Source organism: Salvelinus namaycush, chromosome 38 (assembly GCF_016432855.1).
Source record: "Salvelinus namaycush isolate Seneca chromosome 38, SaNama_1.0, whole genome shotgun sequence".
Taxonomy (NCBI): domain Eukaryota; kingdom Metazoa; phylum Chordata; class Actinopteri; order Salmoniformes; family Salmonidae; genus Salvelinus; species Salvelinus namaycush.
This window is the reverse complement of record NC_052344.1, coordinates 8683604-8702565: the sequence shown is the minus strand read 5'-3', so window position 1 is coordinate 8702565 and position 18962 is coordinate 8683604. Positions and strand designations below refer to the sequence as shown.

Sequence of the window (18962 nt, the reverse complement as noted above, 5' to 3'; positions counted from 1 at the left end):
TCGAAGCCAGTTCCACTGCCTTGTTCCATTGTTGCCCTCTAAGCAGGGACTGATTGGGTGCAATTAATAATCAGGTAGAACAGAAAACCAGCAGGCTCTGGACCTCGTAGGGTGGGAGTTGAACACCCCTGCACTAGGGAATAGTGCTATAATCCTCCCTGTTTTGCTTGATTAAGTGGCATTAGGCCCCCATCTGTGTGTGTGTGTGTGTGTGTCTGACTGACTGACTGACTGACTGACTGACTGAGTGTATAGAGTGTAGGGTCAGATCAGTGTCTCTCCACTCAGCCGAGCCTGATTGAGTCATCTGCTCCACTCTAAACCCACAAAGTGACAAAGCCACTCAACAGCGCTGCCCTCCATCCGCAGAGTGGAAAAATACAGTGTGTTATACAATACCACAGGGAATACTTCTAACACAGCACATACCATGGCTTTCATCATGGTTTATCAGACAGAAGAAGATGAGCTCTTCTAGGGTCTGTCTGGTTCCTCTTCAGGTTTCTTTCTCCTTTAGGAGTTTCTCCTTACCACTTAAGCACTCTGTGACAAATTAGTTTCTCAAAAAGGGCTATGCTAATAAGATTATAAATTATCTTATAGAGTTGTGTTTTACAAGAATGATGTTGTTTATCAGGATGACTGGTTGGAACAAGTTTTTCACAATGTGCTACGAAATATATTTATAATGTGAAGGATGTGAAGTGAAGAACAGAACTGTATTTTCTTGGAAGTAGTGATTATTTTCCCCAGCCTGCTCTTTTCTGAGGTTAACGGCATGTATATGAGTAGGCAACAACAGACAGCTGGCGGATGCACACGTGTTGTCTATCGCATGAGAAGTCTGCACTGTGACTGCGTCACACACACACACACACACACACCTCCTGTCCAGACCGGTCGTCACGGCAACCACAGAAACGGAACATTCTGATCAGGCTGTTTCGGAAGAAGAGGAGACGGAAGATTTCAACGCTTGTTATTTCACGCTGTCAGGCGGGCCTATCTGGACACGAGCGCCTCACTAACCAATTATTCTAGCGCCTTCTCTTTATTGGTCAAGCTGGGTTTAGCCATCTGGTCCAATGAAAACTGTTCAGTGAAAACATAAAACCCCTAACCCCCTTAAACCATTCACCCAGGTGCCAAGCTCCAAATGTTTCTTCATGGTGTCTCGTTCATGTGATGTTGTGTGTGTGTGTGTGTGTGTGTGTGTGTGTGTGTGTGTGTGTGTGTGTGTGTGTGTGTGTGTGTGTGTGTGTGTGTGTGTGTGTGTGTGTGTGTATGTTTGTGTGTGTGTGTTCATGGTACTGTATATACATTCAGACTGTATATACGACACATACCTCGCATTTGACAAGGTGTCCGCCCCTCTTTCCTGGGTCCATAGGAGTGTTATATAAACGGGCGTAGTTCTCTCTGTGAGTTGGTCGTTGGAGCTCCATTGCTCTGTTCTACAGAGTGAGTCTGTCTGCTTTATGGAGCCTTGTCCAGCTGTCTCTCAATAAGCCAAACAGCACTTCAGCGTATGTTCAATCTACTACGCCATATTTCTCTATTCACACACACGCGCTCTGTCTCACACACACACACATGCATACATACACACCAACTGCTCACATACACACTTCCTCTCTCTCACACACACCCACGCTGCTGTCACACACAGTGCAGGGTGCGAGGTTGACCACCCCTGGAGGTGTCTAATGGGCGTTACTTTATCATCAGTCAGAAGCTGGCATGGCCTCATTAATTATGCTTAAGTAATGGCCCATATGCTAATGCCATGTAGCTAATGAGTAAACCAGGTTACAGTTAGCCTACATACTGTACATGTTGATGAATTACTGCCCACAGAAACGTCACGGTACAGAGAGAACAAAGCTCTATGTTAATGTAGAGTCCAAATGCCTTGTTATACTACACGTTGTTATCTGTAAAAGACAACAATAGAATCAAACAGGAAGCTAGACAAAGTAGGGTAGATGACGTCTAGAGATGTTCCACAGGTCTTCATGGAAGAGCTTGGACAGGTGGTTGCCAGTGCCGTCTCTCTTCCCCCTTGCAGGAGTTTAAGTCCAGCCTGTCTGTGTGTGTTAGTGGTCCACAGTTGTCAGGATCACCTCTGTCTTGAATTGGTCATATCTTGACATGCAACCCCCCGAATAGTGGCCTAAGATTAGCATTGAGAAGTGATAGTATTGTATTGTAGCACTTTCCACCTCAACCACCATCCGTAACACTCAGCTTGTCAACCAGACGCCGCTCATCTCCTTCGGCGTCCACGCGGTTAGCACCCGGTTCCGATGCGGTCCAGACGTGGTCCCCAGGTTTGACAACACCCTCTCTGGCTCCTCTCCTCCAGGTATGAGTGCTCTGCAGTTGCAGAACCTGGCCACTTTAGCAGCGGCAGCAGCGGCGGCCCAAAACTCAGCCGGCCCCAACGCAAACCCCCTGTCCTCCAACGCGGCCTCCCTCGGAGCGCTGGCCAGCCCAGGTAACGCCGCTTCAGAGGGGGGGGGGGGGTCAAACGCGGGGGACACCTGCCCTCCTGTCCTACCACCACCATCATTTTCACTGTCGTCAACAATACCATCCTCTTCGTCATCATTGCTGATGATCGAACCATCTTCATCACCATCAGTAGTCATTGCCGTCGACACCCACAAGATATCGCTCCATGGTGTGTCCCCGCCACCTCTGCGTTTTGTTATTGTGTTATTGTTACCACGGAGACCCCATGCCGTGTTCGTCCCGGCGCCTGCCTGCGTGTCTGTGTCTGACAGCACTTCACCTCCTCACAGTGTCATGTGACGTGTACACCCTACGGCCATATCATTCCGTGTCCCACGCGTTGTGTGTAAAACGTACTACAGCTCAATGTCCTCTGTGTTCGGTTTCCACACTGAGAGTTGTCTGTGGGTGGGTGTGGTTGTTTGTGTGGGTTTGTTGTGCCTTTAAAGTGACTCTTGTCTCTTCGCTTCACAAGCCCTCTGAGACACGGGAACCTTAAGTGCAGTGGAGTTGTTTCCGGGGGAGGGATGGCTGTTGGCACCTTTATGTGTCGTGTGTGATCTGCCTCTGGACATGGTCAGGGTCTGGCGACTAGAGAGACAGACAGCTGCAGTCAGGAGTTCTCTGGAGGAGATGGGTTCATCTAGGTCACATGGAGACACTCTTCTCTCCTTCTATTCCTCTTCTTCACTCTCCTGCTTTCTCTCTCTGCTTTTCTCTTATTCCGCTTTCTCTCTCTCTGCTTTTATCTTATTCTGCTCTTTCTCTCTCTCTCTCTCTGCTTTTCTCTTATTCTGCTCTCTCTTTGCTTTTATCTTATTCTGCTCTCGCTCTCTCTCTCTCTCTCTCTGCTTTTATCTTATTCTGCTCTCTCTCTCTCTGCTTTTCTATTATTCTGCTCTCTCTCTCTCTCTCTCTCTGCTTTTATCTTATTCTGCTCTCTCTCTCTCTCTCTGCTTTTATCTTATTCTGCTCTCTCTCTCTCTCTGCTTTTATCTTATTCTGCTCTCTCTCTCTCTCACTGTTTTTATCTTATTCTGCTCTCTCTCTCTCTCTCTGCTTTTATCTTATTCTGCTCTCTCTCTCTCTCTCTCTCTCTCTCTGCTTTTATCTTATTCTGCTCTCGCTCTCTCTGCTTTTATCTTATTCTGCTCTCTTTCTCTCTCTCCCTCTGCTTTTATCTTATTCTGCTCTCTCTCTCTCGATCTGCTGTTCTCTTATTCTGCTCTCTCTCCCCCTCTCTCTCTTTGCTTTTATCTTATTCTGCTCTCTTTTTTCTCTCTGTTTTTCTCTTATTCTACTTCTTTTGCTTCCCTCCCTCTCTCTCTCTTTCACTCTGTTTGTCCTCTCTCTCTCTTTCACTCCATTTGCCCTCTCTCTCTCTTTCACTCCGTTTGCCCTCTCTCTCTCGTCCTCTCTGCCTTGCTCCTCCAGTTCCCTGGTTGCTGTCTTTTCTGGAGTAGCCAAGTAACAGAGCGTGAATAAGAGCTTTGTTTAGTGTCTCTCTCTCATGAACCCATCACCCTTTGCCTGTCCTGCTCCCTGCCTTCAGCCAGCTGCTTAGCATAGGTTTGAATGTGAATTCTGCTCTCTCGCTTGCTCTCATGTGTTCTGTGGTTACTAGAGCTACATTACTAGTGCATGCTCTGCTCAGTGCCAATGAAAGGCGACACTCTCCGTCAATGACATTTTGACTGAATATTAGTATCAATTTGATAAAAAGACAGCCAATTTACCATTGAGAGACTGTCTTGCTTTTCATTTGTACTAAGTCTATTTTAAGATATCCTCTCTTTCTGATGCAGTGTAAGCGTGACTTAGAGGTGTGTGTGGACATTATGTCTACTGGAAGATGGACACTTTCTGGACAATCAAATAAACAACTGTCTGTTAAGGACAATTGTTATTCACCCACATTGTACTGAGTGACCATGTAGCACTTAGGCAGGTTCTTGTCACTCATGATCTGTTCTTTTGTATGTGTGTGTGTCACAATCGTGTCTGTATGTGTGTCACAATCGTGTCTGTGTGTGTGTCACAATCGTGTCTGTGTGTGTGTCACAACCGTGTCTGTGTGTGTGTCACAATCGTGTCTGTGTGTGTGTCACAATCGTGTCTGTGTGTGTGTCACAATCGTGTCTGTGTGTGTGTGTGTGTCACAATCGTGTGTGTGTGTGTCTGTGTCTCTGTTCTAGGGCTAAATTAACCTTGTAAAAAAAAAAATACATGTAACATGTATGCCGAGATATATCTCTGTCATACTTATATCTTACTTGGGGATCCTAAACAGGAATCTAGCGTAGGGTCTACTTGGTCGTCTGGCGCTCTTGCCTGCTTGTCTGCCTGCTTTAGGTTTGGTTGTTACATGACCGCTTCACGAAGGAACAACCCAGTCCCTCACCTTTTCATCGCTACACACGCATCCACAACTACTGTGTTCATCGTGCTCTGCATTCACATGTGTGAGGGATCTTTATATGTTACCTGGCAGCTACACTCATTTATGGGACATTCGGTGTTGAATGAGGGCAGAGATATGTACTTCCTGCCTTCCACTCTCCCCAGCTCCAGTTTGTCTGAGCAGGGAGGATGTTGTTGCTTATATCACTAAAACGTCCAATTGGATGCCTCCGCTTCTCTAACGCACGTGCTTGTTGTCTTGCTCTTCCTTCCTCTTTCTCTCCCTCCCTCGCCCACTCCTTCCTCTCCTCCTCCTCCCCCTGGTATCCTCTCTTCCCGACAGCGGGCACCACAGCCAACTCCTCGGGCATGAGCTCTCTGACCTCTCTGGGCACTCTGCAGGGCCTGGCTGGCGCCACCATGGGTCTGAACAACATTAATGCACTAGCAGGTAGCGTCAACAGTGAGTATTCACCGACATCGGCCGCTCACCACTCATCTCACCACCACCGCCATCGCCATCACTCAGACACAGGGATACGCTGCTGTTGCAGAGGAACGTCATATCTAGAAACCACCTCAATGTGTTACAAACATTAATAATACTACTGGTAATGATCTAAAGACGGTACTCTAAACACTATCAAAGTCCACCAAAGTCCCGGATCCAAACATCTGTCACTTTGACCCTCAAACTATGCCCGTGGTTGCCATGTGGCATCTCTCTGTGTCCGCTCCCTGAGAAATCACCTGTTCAGCCTGGCTTTATGCTCCAGGCTGCACCCCCTAACCCACCACATCCTCACAAAGACCACAGCTACCAATACATCCATCCATTTATTCATGAATCCATCTGCTTCCTGGTTGTGTCACACGGGGTGGTGCCTGTTGTAAGAGTGCTGCTGTTTGTGCTGTCGCTTTGTCAGCGTGCTGATGCCGCTTCACGTCTGTGTGGTGTCGTGTACGTGTCACTAGTGAATCTCCACACTCGTGTATAAGTAGAGGTACATTTTTTCAACAACAAAAAAAGAAAAAACCTTTTAGTAGAGGTGAAGAGAAGAAAATATTCTGCAACTCTTGGAAGAATACAGAAGTGGCCTTAATCAGGTATATGTAAGTCTACATTTATGAGTTGAGCTGTGTCCCAGTAGTCGTACAGTAGCAGGCTGTCACGACTTCCGCCGAAGTTGGTCCCTCTCCTTGTTCGGGCGGTGTTCGGCTGTCGACGTCACCGACCTTCTAGCCATCGCTGATCCATTTTTCATTTTCCATTGGTTTTGTCTTGTCTTCCATCACACCTGGTTTCAATCGCATCAATTACATGTTGTGTATTTAACCCTCTGTTTGCCATCATGTCTTTGTCGGTGATTGTTTGTTGTATGTTTTGTGTCATGTTCTGGTGCGACGGGTTTTGTACCCTTGTATACTATTTTTGTACATATAGTTTTTTTGTTTTTTGGGGGCATTTATTAAACTGCTCCGTTTATACCAAGTTCACTCTCCTGCGCCTGACTTCCCTGCCACCAGCACGCACCCATTACAGAATCCCCAACCAATTTATGGAGTCAGCAGGACAAGGTACCCCGGCCATAGAGGTGGAGGAGCGCGTCCAGGAGCATGCAGCAATACTTCACCATCTTGGTATCGCCATGGACCGCGTTGTCCAGAAAATGGCCTCCACCAGCACAACCGGGGTCTCCCCTGAGCTCCCCTCTTCCACCTGGGTCCAGTGGGATTTGTCTCTCCCTGCCCCAGGAGTACCACGGAGAGGCTGCGGGCTGCCGGGGGTTCCTACTTCAACTGGAGCTATACCTGGCCACCGTCCACCCGGCTCCATCTGGCCGTGGGAGGGTGTCCGCCCTCGTCTCATGCTTCACCGGGAAAGCCCTGGAGTGGGCCAACGCCGTGTGGAGAGAGGGAGATGCGGCATTGGACCAGTTTGAGGAGTTCACCCGCCATTTCCGGGCAGTCTTCGACCACCCGCCTGAGGGTAGAGCGGTGGGTGAGCACCTCTACCATCTGAGGCAGGAGACGAGGAACACCCAGGAGTTCGCACTGGAGTTTAAGACCCTGGCTGCCGGTGCAGGATGGAACAACAGCGCCCTGATCGACCATTACCGCTGCAGTCTGCGAGATGACGTCCGTCGGGAGCTGGCCTGCAGAGACACCACCCTCACGTTTGACCAGCTGGTGGACCTGTCCATCCGGCTGGACAACCTGCTGGCTACTCGTGGATGTCCAGATCGGGGTCTGGTGGTTCCATCCTCTCGCACCCCCTCTCCGATACCCATAGAGCTGGGAGGGGCGGTGCGCAGGGAGACCGGAGGGGGTTCCCGCTCGTGCACCATCTGTGGCCGCAGAGGTCACACTGCCGTTCGGTGCCGGGTTGGTTCCTCTAGGAATCGAGGCAGCAGGCAGGGAGCTCTGGCGTCACCCCAGGTGAGCCGGCACCATTCTCACCCAGAGCCCTCTGTTGCACAACTGTTTGTGTTTGTCACTTTTCCTGAGTTGTCCCCACATTCCCAGCATAAGGCGCTCGTCGATTCAGGCGCGGCTGGGAATTTTATTGATAGAGCGTTAGCCCATAGTTTAGGGATCCTCATTGTTCCCGTGGATGTGCCTTTCCCCGTTCACGCCTTAGATCATTAGGGTCAGGGTTGATTAGGGAGGTCACCGCTCCTTTGGGCATGGTGACGCAGGGGGGTCACACGGAGAGAATTAGTATTTTCCTTATTGACTCTCCTGTGTTTCCCGTGGTGCTGGGCCTACCCTGGTTAGCTTGTCATAACCCCACTGTTTCTTGGCCACAGAGGGCTCTCACGGGGTGGTCGCGAGAGTGCTCAGGTAGGTGTTTAGGGGTTTCCGTTGGTGCTACTACGGTGGAGAGTCCAGACCAGGTCTCCACCGTGCGCTTTCCCCCTGAATATGCCGATTTGGCATAGACTCAATTACCACCTCATCGACGGGGCGATTGTGCGATAGATCTCCTGGTAGACGCTGCACTTCCCAGGAGTCATGTGTATCCCCTCTCACAGGCGGAGACGGAGGCTATGGAAACATATGTCTCCGAATCCCTGCGTCAGGGGTACATTCGGACCTTCACTTCACCAGCCTCCTCGAGTTTCTTTTTTGTGAAGAAGGAGGGAGGTCTGTGCCCGTGTATTGACTATTGGGGTCTGAATCAGATCACTGTGAGGTATAGTTACCCGCTACCGCTCATAGGCACAGCGATAGAGTCAATGCACGGGGCGCGCTTCTTCACTAAACTAGATCTCAGAAGCGCTTACAACCTGGTGCGTATCCGAGAGGGAGACGAGTGGAAGACGGCTTTTAGTACCACCTCAGGGCACTATGAGTACCTCGTCATGCCGTACGGGTTGATGAATGCGCCATCAGTCTTCCAAGCCTTTGTAGATGAGATTTTCAGGGACCTGCACGGGCAGGGTGTGGTGGTGTATATTGATGACATTTTGATATACTCTGCTACACGCGCCGAGCATGTGTCCCTTGTGCACAGGGTGCTTGGTCACCTTTTGGAACATGACCTGTATGTCAATGCTGAGAAGTGCTTGTTCTTTCAACAGTCTGTCTCCTTCCTAGGGTATCGCATTTCCACCTCAGGGGTGGAGATGGAGAGTGACCGCATTTCAGCCGTGCGTAATTGGCCAACTCCCACCACGGTAAAGGAGGTACAGCGATTCATAGGATTTGCCAACTACTACTGGAGGTTTGGTCAGGTAGCGGCTCCCATTACCTCACTGCTGAAGGGGGGCCCAGTGCGCTTGCAGTGGTCAGCTGAGGCGGACAGGGCTTTTAGTCACCTGAGGGCTCTGTTTACCTCAGCTCCCGTGTTGGCCCATCCGGATCCCTCTTTGGCGTTCATAGTGGAGGTGAACGTGTCCGAGGCTGGGAAAGGAGCTGTGCTCTCTCAGCGCTCGGGTACGCCACCGAAGCTCCGCCCCTGTGCCTTCTTCTCGAAGAAGCTCAGCCCAGCGGAGTGAAACTATGATGTGGGGGACCGGGAGCTGTTGGCTGTCGTCAAGGCCTTGAAGGCGTGGAGACATAGGGGGCTAGACACCCTTTTCTCATCTGGACTGACCACCGCAATCTGGAGTACATCTGGGCGGCAAGGAGACTGAACCCACCCCAGGCAAGGTGTGCCATGTTTTTCACCCGTTTTGTGTTTACCCTTTCTTACAGACCAGGCTCCCAGAACATTAAGGCAGACACATTGTCCCGGCTGTATGACACAGAGGAGCAGCCCATGGAGTGTGGGAGCTGGACGCGGACATTGAGCAGGTGTCACGTGCAGAGCCCACTCCCCTCCAGTGTCCAGCTGGGCGTCTGTATGTTCCGTCTGCTGTCCACGACCAGCTGATCTTTTGGGCCCACACGTCACCCTCCTCTGGTCATCCTGGGATCGGTCGGACGGTGCGCTGTCATAGTGGGAAGTACTGGTGGCCCACTTTGGCTAAGGATGTGAGGGTTTATGTTTCCTCCTGCTCGGTGTGCGCCCAGTGTAAGGGTCCTAGGTACCTGCCCAGAGGTAAGTTACAACCCTTACCCGTTCCACAACGGCCGTGGTCGCACCTGTCGGTAGATTTCCTGACCGGTCTTCCTCCTTCACAGGGTAACACCATGATCCTGGTCGTTGTGGATAGTTTTTCTAAGTCCTGTCGTCTCCTTCCTTTGCCCGGTCTCCCTACGGCCCTACAGACTGCGGAGGTACTGTTTACACACGTCTTCCGGCACTACGGGGTGCCTGAGGATATAGTGTCTGATCGGGGTCCACAGTTCACGTCGAGGGTCTGGAGGGCGTTCATGGAACGTCTGGGGGTGTCGGTCAGCCTTACCTCAGGTTTTCACCCCGAGAGTAACGGGCAGGTGGAGAGAGTTAACCAGGATGTGGGTAGGTTTCTGAGGTCTTATTGCCAGGACCGGCCGGGGGAGTGGGCAGCGTTCGTGCCCTGGGCAGTGATGGCCCAGAACTCGCTCCGCCACTCCTCCGCCACTCCTCCACCAAGTATTTGGTCACCTACAAACAAGCAAGATTTCTGGCTCTCACAGACCTGTAACTTCTTCTTTAAGAGGCTCCTCTGTCTTCCACTCGTTACCTGTATTAATGGCACCTGTTTGAACTTGTTATCAGTATAAAAGACACCTGTCCACAACCTCAAACAGTCACACTCCAAACTCCACTATGGCCAAGACCAAAGAGCTGTCAAAGGACACCAGAAACAAAATTGTAGACCTGCACCAGGCTGGGAAGACTGAATCTGCAATAGGTAAGCATCTTGGTTTGAAGAAATCAACTGTGGGAGCAATTATTAGGAAATGGAAGACATACAAGACCACTGATAATCTCCCTCGATCTGGGGCTCCACGCAAGATCTCACCCCGTGGGGTCAAAATGATCACAAGAACGGTGAGCAAAAATCCCAGAACCACACGAGGGGACCTAGTGAATGACCTGCAGAGAGCTGGGACCAAAGTAACAAAGCCTACCATCAGTAACACACTACGCCGCCAGGGACTCAAATCCTGCAGTGCCAGACGTGTCCCCCTGCTTAAGCCAGTACATGTCCAGGCCCGTTTGAAGTCTGCTAGAGAGCATTTGGATGATCCAGAAGAAGATTGGGAGAATGTCATATGGTCAGATGAAACCAAAATATAACTTTTTGGTAAAAACTCAACTCGTCGTGTTTGGAGGACAAAGAATGCTGAGTTGCATCCAAAGAACACCATACCTACTGTGAAGCATGGGGGTGGAAACATCATGCTTTGGGGCTGTTTTTCTGCAAAGGGACCAGGACGACTGATCCGTGTAAAGGAAAAAATGAATGGGGCCATGTATCGTGAGATTTTGAGTGAAAACCTCCTTCCATCAGCAAGGGCATTGAAGATGAAACGTGGCTGGGTCTTTCAGCATGACAATGATCCCAAACACACCGCCCGGGCAACGAAGGAGTGGCTTCGTAAGAAGCATTTCAAGTTCCTGGAGTGGCCTAGCCAGTCTCCAGATCTCAACCCCATAGAAAATCTTTGGAGGGAGTTGAAAGTCTGTGTTGCCCAGCAACAGCCCCAAAACATCACTGCTCTAGAGGAGATCTGCATGGAGGAATGGGCCAAAATATCAGCAACAGTGTGTGAAAACCTTGTGAAGACTTACAGAAAACGTTTGACCTCTGTCATTGCCAACAAAGGGTATATAACAAAGTATTGAGATAAACTTTTGTTATTGACCAAATACTTATTTTCCACCATAATTTGCAAATAAATTAATAAAAAATCCTACAATGTGATTTTCAGGATTTTTTCCCCCTCATTTTGTCTGTCATAGTTGAAGATGATGAAAATTACAGGCCTCTCTCATCTTTTTAAGTGGGAGAACTTGCACAATTGGTTGCTGACTAAATACTTTTTTGCCCCACTGTATTGGTTTTCTGAGTTTTTTAGCATTTATTAAACTGTTCCGTTTATACCAAGTTCACTCTCCTGCGCCTGACTTCCCTGCCACCAGCACGCACCCATTACACAGGCCATGCCAGTGAGTTTCTCTGATGGCCACACTAAGTCTCTGTCCTGTCATGTCCTGCTACACCTCTGGGGGAAAGTCAAAGTGTGTAGTCTTAATCAGGGTTGTTATGACAGCAGAGATCCTGTAAAACCAGCCCATTCTCCACATATTCTCCCCTGACCTTTTCCTGCTTCTTCTACAGTTGCCATATCCTCTTTATAAATCACCCCACCGCTCAAACACGATGAGAATGCCAGTTTCACATTAATCTTCTCCCCCCTTTCCCCTCCTTCTTTCATTTAAGCACATCTAGGCTTTAATTGAATCGTAAAGGTCAACGATGAAATTATTCCTGAATAAATGAGTGACCTATAATTTCCAGCGGCGTGGTCATCATTTACATCTCTGTCAGATGGTGGCGAGCGGCGGGACATTTGGGAATATCGACGCCCTCAGACTGTTGCCCTGCTAGGCAGTGAAGCCACACTAACAAGTGTAGCTGTCCTTTTTAACCTTGCTGCTCGTCGTTACCTTCTAAATGGCCAAATAAGGATGGGCCGTTTGATTGGTGTTTGACATTGTTGGTCTGAAGTCTGATTGGTCAAAGAGTAGTGAGGTGATTTCTCCTCTGTGTGGGTGGTGAAAACAGCGAAGAGCGATAGATTGAGGGATGCTATTGAGATATTGGTTCTTGAGTACACTAGCGGGTTCTGAAGTGTGGATGTTAAACTCGTACATTAGGCCTTGAGTGTCTTGTGTGTGTTGACGTGCAGTGTGTGTGTGTGTGTGTGTGTGTGTGTGTGTGTGTGTGTGTGTGTGTGTGTGTGTGTGTGTGTGTGTGTGTGTGTGTGTGTGTGTGTGTAGGGGGGACTAGGGATGTTGCCATGGTGATATTTCAGCGACTGGCTGCTTATTTCTGCTGTGGTGTTCCAGTTTGCATGGGTCAGGCCAGGCTCTCCATTCACCTCTGTGTTACGTGTTTTAATGTCTATTACATGTAAGACACGTGTATTATGTGTGTGTGTGAGTGTGTGTGAGAGATCAAATAAATAAATATTTTGTGCATATCCTGTACAAAATGTTTTGGAATGTGTTTTACATTGCGTGTGTATGTATGTAGAGTGAGTGAGTGTGTGTATGTTAAATGTATGTTGTGTGTGTGTGTGTGTGTGTGTGTGTGTGTGTGTGTGTTGAGTGAATGAGTGTGTAGTGTATGTATAATGTGTGTAGTGTATGTATAATGAGTGTGTAGTGTATGTATAATGTGTGTGTAGTGTATGTATAATATGTGTAGTGTATGTATAATGAGTGTGTAGTGTATGTATAATGTGTGTGTAGTGTATGTATAATATGTGTAGTGTATGTATAATGAGTATGTAGTGTACAGTCGTGGCCAAAAGTTGAGAATGACACAAATATTAATTTTCACAAAGTCTGCTGCCTCAGTTTGTATGATGGCAATTTGCATATACTCCAGAATGTTATGAAGAATGATCAGATGAATTGCAATTAATTGCAAAGTCCCTCTTTGCCATGCAAATGAACTGAATCCCCATAAAACATTTCCACTGCATTTAAGCCCTGCCACAAAAGGACCAGCTGACATCATGTCAGTGATTCTCTCGTTAACACGGGTGTGAGTGTTGACGAGGACAAGGCTGGAGATCACTCTGTCATGCTGATTGAGTTTGAATAACAGACTGGAAGCTTCAAAAGGAGGGTGGTGCTTGGAATCATTGTTCTTCCTCTGTCAACCATGGTTACCTGCAAAGAAACACGTGCCGTCATCATTGCTTTGCACAAAAAGGGCTTCACAGGCAAGGATATTGCTGCCAGTAAGATTGCACCTAAATCAACCATTTAACGGATCATCAAGAACTTCAAGGAGAGCGGTTCAATTGTTGTGAAGAAGGCTTCAGGGCGCCCAAGAAAGTACAGCAAGCGCCAGAACTGTCACGATCGTGTGGAGGAGAGACGGACCAAAACGCAGCATGTGGAAAATAAGCCATCTTCTTTTATTTTTCTACGAAGATGAACATGAAACGAAACACTATTACAAACTATACAAAAAAAACAACAAACGACCGTGAAGCTATAAAACGTAGTGCACACACACAGGCTACAAATGTTCAACATAGACAATTCCCCACAAACAGCTAAAGCCTATGGTTGCCTTAAATATGGCTCCCAATCAGAGACAACAATAACCAGCTGTCTCTAATTGAGACCCAATTCAGGCAACCATAGACTTACTAAACACCTACACTCAACCATAGATACAGCTAGACAACTATACTAAACATAAACCCAACTACTCTAAATAAACCCCCTAAACCTTACAACCACCCTAGACACTACAAAAACCACATACATTCCCCATGTCACACCCTGACCTAACTAAAATAATAAAGAAAACAAATAATACTAAGGCCAGGGCGTGACATAACCCCCCCCTTAAGGTGCGAACTCCGGGCGCACCAGCACATAGTCTAGGGGAGGGTCTGGGTGGGCGTCCGTCCACGGCGGCGGCTCCGGTACTGGTCGTGGTCCCCACCCCACCATAGTCACTACCCGCTTACGTAGCCTCCTCCAAATGGCCACCCTCCCCATTAACCCCACTGGATTAAGGGGCAGCACCGGACTAAGGGGCAGCACCGGATTAAGGGGCAGCACCGGACTAAGGGGCAGCACCGGACTAAGGGGCAGCACCGGACTAAGGGGCAGCACCAGGATAAGGGGCAGCACCAGGATAAGGGGCAGCACCAGGATAAGGGGCAGCTTCGGACTGAGGGACGGCAGCTCCGGACTGAGGGACGGATCCTGGCTGGATGTCTCTGGCGGATCCTGGCTGGACGGCTCATGGCTGGCTGACAGATCTGGCTGCTCATGGCTGGCTGACGGATCTGGCTGCTCATGGCTGGCTGACGGATCTGGCTGCTCATGGCTGGCTGACGGATCTGGCTGCTCATGGCTGGCTGACGGATCTGGCTGCTCATGGCTGGCTGACGGATATGGCTGCTCATGGCTGGCTGACGGATATGGCTGCTCATGGCTGGCTGACGGATCTGGCTGCTCATGGCTGGCTGACGGATCTGGCTGCTCATGGCTGGCTGACGGATCTGGCTGCTCATGGCTGGCTGACGGATCTGGCTGCTCATGGCTGGCTGACGGATCTGGACGTTCATGGCTGGCTGACGGATCTGGCAGATCCTGTCTGGCTGACGGCTCTGGCAGATCCTGTCTGGTTGGCGGCTCTGGCAGATCCTGTCTGGTTGGCGGCTCTGGCAGATCCTGTCTGGTTGGCGGCTCTGGCAGATCCTGTCTGGTTGGCGGCTCTGGCAGATCCTGTCTGGTTGGCGGCTCTGGCAGATCCTGTCTGGTTGGCGGCTCTGGCAGATCCTGTCTGGTTGGCGGCTCTGGCAGATCCTGACTGACGAATGGCTCTAGCGGCTCCTGACTGACTAACGGCTCTGACGGCTCGGGACAGACGGGCGGCTCTAATGGCTCTGGACAGACGGATGGCTCAGACGGCGCTGGGGAGACGGATGGCTCAGATGGCGCTGGGGAGACGGATGGCTCAGATGGCGCTGGGGAGACGGATGGCTCAGATGGCACTGGGCAGACGGATGGCTCTGGCCGGATGAGGCGCACTGTAGGCCTGGTGCGTGGTGCCGGGACTGGAGGCACCGGGCTAAAGACACGTACCTTCAGGCTAGTGCGGGGAGAAGGAACAGGGCATACTGGACCCTGGGAGCGCACATTAGGCCTAGTGCGTGGTGCCGGAACTGGTGGTACCGGACTGGGGACACGCATCTCAGGGCTAGTGCGGGGAGCAGCAACAGGACGCACAGGACTCTGGGGACACACAGGAGGCTTGGTGCGTGGTTTAGGCACTGGTGGTAAAGGGCTGGAGACACGCACCATAGGGCTAGTGCGTGGAGGAGGCACTGGTGGTACTGGGTTGGGGCGGGGAGGTGGCGCCGGAAATACCGGACCGTGCAGGCGTACTGGCTCCCTTGAGCACTGAGCCTGCCCAACCTTACCTGGTTGTATGCTCCCCGTTGCCCGACCAGTGCGGGGAGGTGGAATAACCCGCACCGGGCTATGTAGGCGAACCGGGGACACCATGCGTAAGGCTGGTGCCATGTAAGCCGGCCCGAGGAGACGCACTGGTGACCAGATGCGTTGGGCCGGCTTCATGACATCCGGCTCAACGCTCAATCTAGCCCGGCCGATACGTGGAGCTGGAATGTACCGAACCAGGCTATGCACGCGTACAGGAGACACCATGCGCTCTACTGCGTAACACGGTGTCTGCCCGTACTCTCGCTCTCCACGGTAAGTACAGGGAGTAGGCGCAGGTCTCCTACCTGACTTCGTCACACTCCCTTTAAGGCCCCCCCCAAGAAATTTTTGGGTTGTACTCACGGGCTTCCAGCCTTGCTTCCGTGCTGCCTCCTCATATCGCCTCCTCTCGGCTTTAGCTGCCTCCAGCTCTTCACGAGGGAGGCGATATTCTCCCGGTTGTGCCCACGGTCCCTTACCATCCAGTATCTCCTCCCATGTCCATGAATCCTGTGTAGGTGGGTCCTGTTGCCGCTTGACACGCCGCTTGGTCCTGTGTTGGTGGGGAATTCTGTCACGATCGTGTGGAGGAGAGACGGACCAAAACGCAGCATGTGGAAAATAAGCCATCTTCTTTTATTTTTCTACGAAGATGAACATGAAACGAAACACTATTACAAACTATACAAAAAAAACAACAAACGACCGTGAAGCTATAAAACGTAGTGCACACACACAGGCTACAAACGTTCAACATAGACAATTCCCCACAAACAGCTAAAGCCTATGGTTGCCTTAAATATGGCTCCCAATCAGAGACAACAATAACCAGCTGTCTCTAATTGAGACCCAATTCAGGCAACCATAGACTTACTAAACACCTACACTCAACCATAGATACAGCTAGACAACTATACTAAACATAAACCCAACTACTCTAAATAAACCCCCTAAACCTTACAACCACCCTAGACACTACAAAAACCACATACATTCCCCATGTCACACCCTGACCTAACTAAAATAATAAAGAAAACAAATAATACTAAGGCCAGGGCGTGACAAGAACCGTCTCCTAAAGTTGATTTAGCTGCTGGATCGGGGCACCACCAGTACAGAGCTTGCTCAGGAATGGCAGCAGGCAGGTGTGAGTGCATCTGCACGCACAGTGAGGCAAAGACTTTTGGAGGATGGCCTGGTGTCAAGAAGTGCAGCAAAGAAGCCACTTCTCTCCACGAAAAACATCAGGGACAGTGATATTCTGCAAAAGGTACAGGGATTGGACTGCTGAGGACTGGGGTAAAATCATTTTCTCTGATGAATCCCCTTTCCGATTGTTTGGGGCATCTGGAAAAAAGCTTGTCCGGAGAAGTCAAGGTGAGCGCTACCATCAGTCCTGTGTCATGCCAACAGTAAAGCATCCTGAGACCATTCATGTGTGGGGCTGCTTCTCAGCCACTCACAATTTTGCCTAAGAACACAGCCATGAATAAAGAATGGTACCAACACATCCTCCGAGAGCAACTTCTCCCAACCATCCAGGAACAGTTTGGTGACGAACAATGCCTTTTCCAGCATGATGGAGCACCTTACCATAAGGCAAAAGTGATAACTAAGTGGCTCGGGGAACAAAACATCGATATTTTGGGTCCATGGCCAGGAAACTCCCCAGACCTTAATCCCATTGAGAATTTGTGGTCAATCCTCAAGAGGCGGGTGGACAAACAAAAACTCACAAATTCTGACAAACTCCAAGCATTGATTATGCAAGAATGGGCTGCCATCAGTCAGGGTGTGGCCCAGAAGTTAATTGACAGGGCGGATTGCAGAGGTCTTGAAAAAGAAGGGTCAACACTGCAAATATTGACTCTTTGCATCCACTTCATGTAATTGTCAATAAAAGCCTTTGACACTTAAGAAATGCTTGTAATTATACTTCAGTATTCCATAGTAACATCTGACAAAAATATCTAGACACTGAAGCAGCAAACTTTGTGGAAATTAATATTTGTGTCATTCTCAAAACTTTTGGCCATGACTGTATGTATAATGAGTGTGTACTGTATGTATAATGAGTGTGTACTGTATGTATAATGAGTGTGTACTGTATGTATAATGAGTAAGTGCACTCTTCTTTTTGTACTGTTGGGTTTTATGTAAAGTTGCTCACATGCTCTCAGGTATGGCGGCCCTGAACGGAGGCCTGGGCGGCGTGGGGCTGACCAACGGCACGGCGGGCACCATGGACGCGCTCACACAAGCCTACTCAGGGATCCAGCAGTATGCAGCCGCAGCCCTGCCCACCCTCTACAGCCAGTCCCTGCTGCAGCAGCAAGGTGCCGCCGGCAGCCAGAAAGAGGGTCAGTGGGTGTGGGGTGGAGCCAGGGGGCGGAGGGAAGGGGCAGAGGGAGGGAAGAGACAGGAGGGCGGAGGGGGAAGTGAAGGAATCAAGCGGTGGAGTGTTGGGAGAGAGGTATGCACTCCCAATACAGCCAGACCCGACTGCAATAGTCGAACTGGCATAAGTAGCCTTCTAGTGAGATTATTAATGCAACAACGATACTAACCACAGGATGCCAGAAACAGGTTGGGCACTGAGGGTAGAGGGGAGAGCATAGTGGGATAAAGACGTATGCATTAACTCTCTATAATCTCTTTACTCTGTATGTCTCTGGGTTTAACCCTTACCCGGTACTGTCCCGTGTCTCTCTCCTGTTAGGGCCTGAAGGTGCCAACCTGTTCATCTACCACCTGCCCCAGGAGTTTGGGGACCAGGACATCCTGCAGATGTTCATGCCTTTTGGAAATGTGGTCTCTGCCAAAGTCTTCATTGACAAACAGACAAACCTGAGCAAGTGCTTCGGTACATCCACCAGCACAAACACACTGAAAACATACACCTGTGTATGAATGACATGTTGTATTCCTTTTCAATCATTTGAGTTTCTTCTACGCCTCCTACATCCTTTTGGGCACCCTCTCTCTCTCTAACTCGCTCTCCCTCTCTCTTCTCTTGTACCCTGTCCATTTCCTTCTCTGCCTCCCAGGCTTCGTCAGCTATGACAATCCGGTGTCGGCGCAGGCAGCCATCCAGGCCATGAACGGCTTCCAGATCGGCATGAAGAGGCTGAAGGTGCAGCTCAAACGCTCCAAGAACGACAGCAAACCATACTGATCTTAGCACTAGGGCCTATCTGCTCCCATGTTACCACTGCTAGGGTAAGTCCCCATACGAGCCACGACCTCTACACAGGGACTGGGGGAGGGAAGTGGAGGGAGGGGGGAGACAACATTTGACCACCAGAGGGAGACACTAATTTCTCCTTTAGTTTTTTTTTTTTTGCTTTTTTGTTCAGCAGTATTATTTATTATTACTATTATGATTTTTTGTATTATCTTTCACATGAATGCTTCCATTACCACCTTTATTTTGTACCACTTTAAAAAAAAGTAGCTATCATCGGTA

At 49.7% G+C, this 18962-nt stretch overlaps 1 protein-coding gene across 12 annotated transcripts in view; it reads left to right on the top strand.

Moving 5' to 3' along the window:
- Positions 1-18709, top strand: part of LOC120031968 (CUGBP Elav-like family member 2) — a 118124-nt gene extending 99415 nt beyond the window's left edge. For 2 of the 12 annotated variants that reach the window (XM_038977850.1, XM_038977848.1), the window contains exons 8-13: positions 2366-2553; positions 5099-5105; positions 5258-5365; positions 17677-17856; positions 18216-18359; positions 18544-18709. In XM_038977850.1, coding sequence (XP_038833778.1) covers positions 2366-2553; positions 5099-5105; positions 5258-5365; positions 17677-17856; positions 18216-18359; positions 18544-18671 — 755 coding nt within the window. In that variant the 3' untranslated portion in view covers positions 18672-18709. Of the gene's footprint in view, positions 1-2365; positions 2554-5098; positions 5106-5257; positions 5382-8902; positions 8925-10724; positions 10737-15076; positions 15097-16546; positions 16567-17658; positions 17857-18215; positions 18360-18543 lie in introns of all 12 variants that reach the window. The other 10 variants (XM_038977855.1, XM_038977852.1, XM_038977854.1 and 7 more) reach the window with 10 other exon arrangements.
- Positions 18710-18962: the final 253 nt, after the last annotated feature.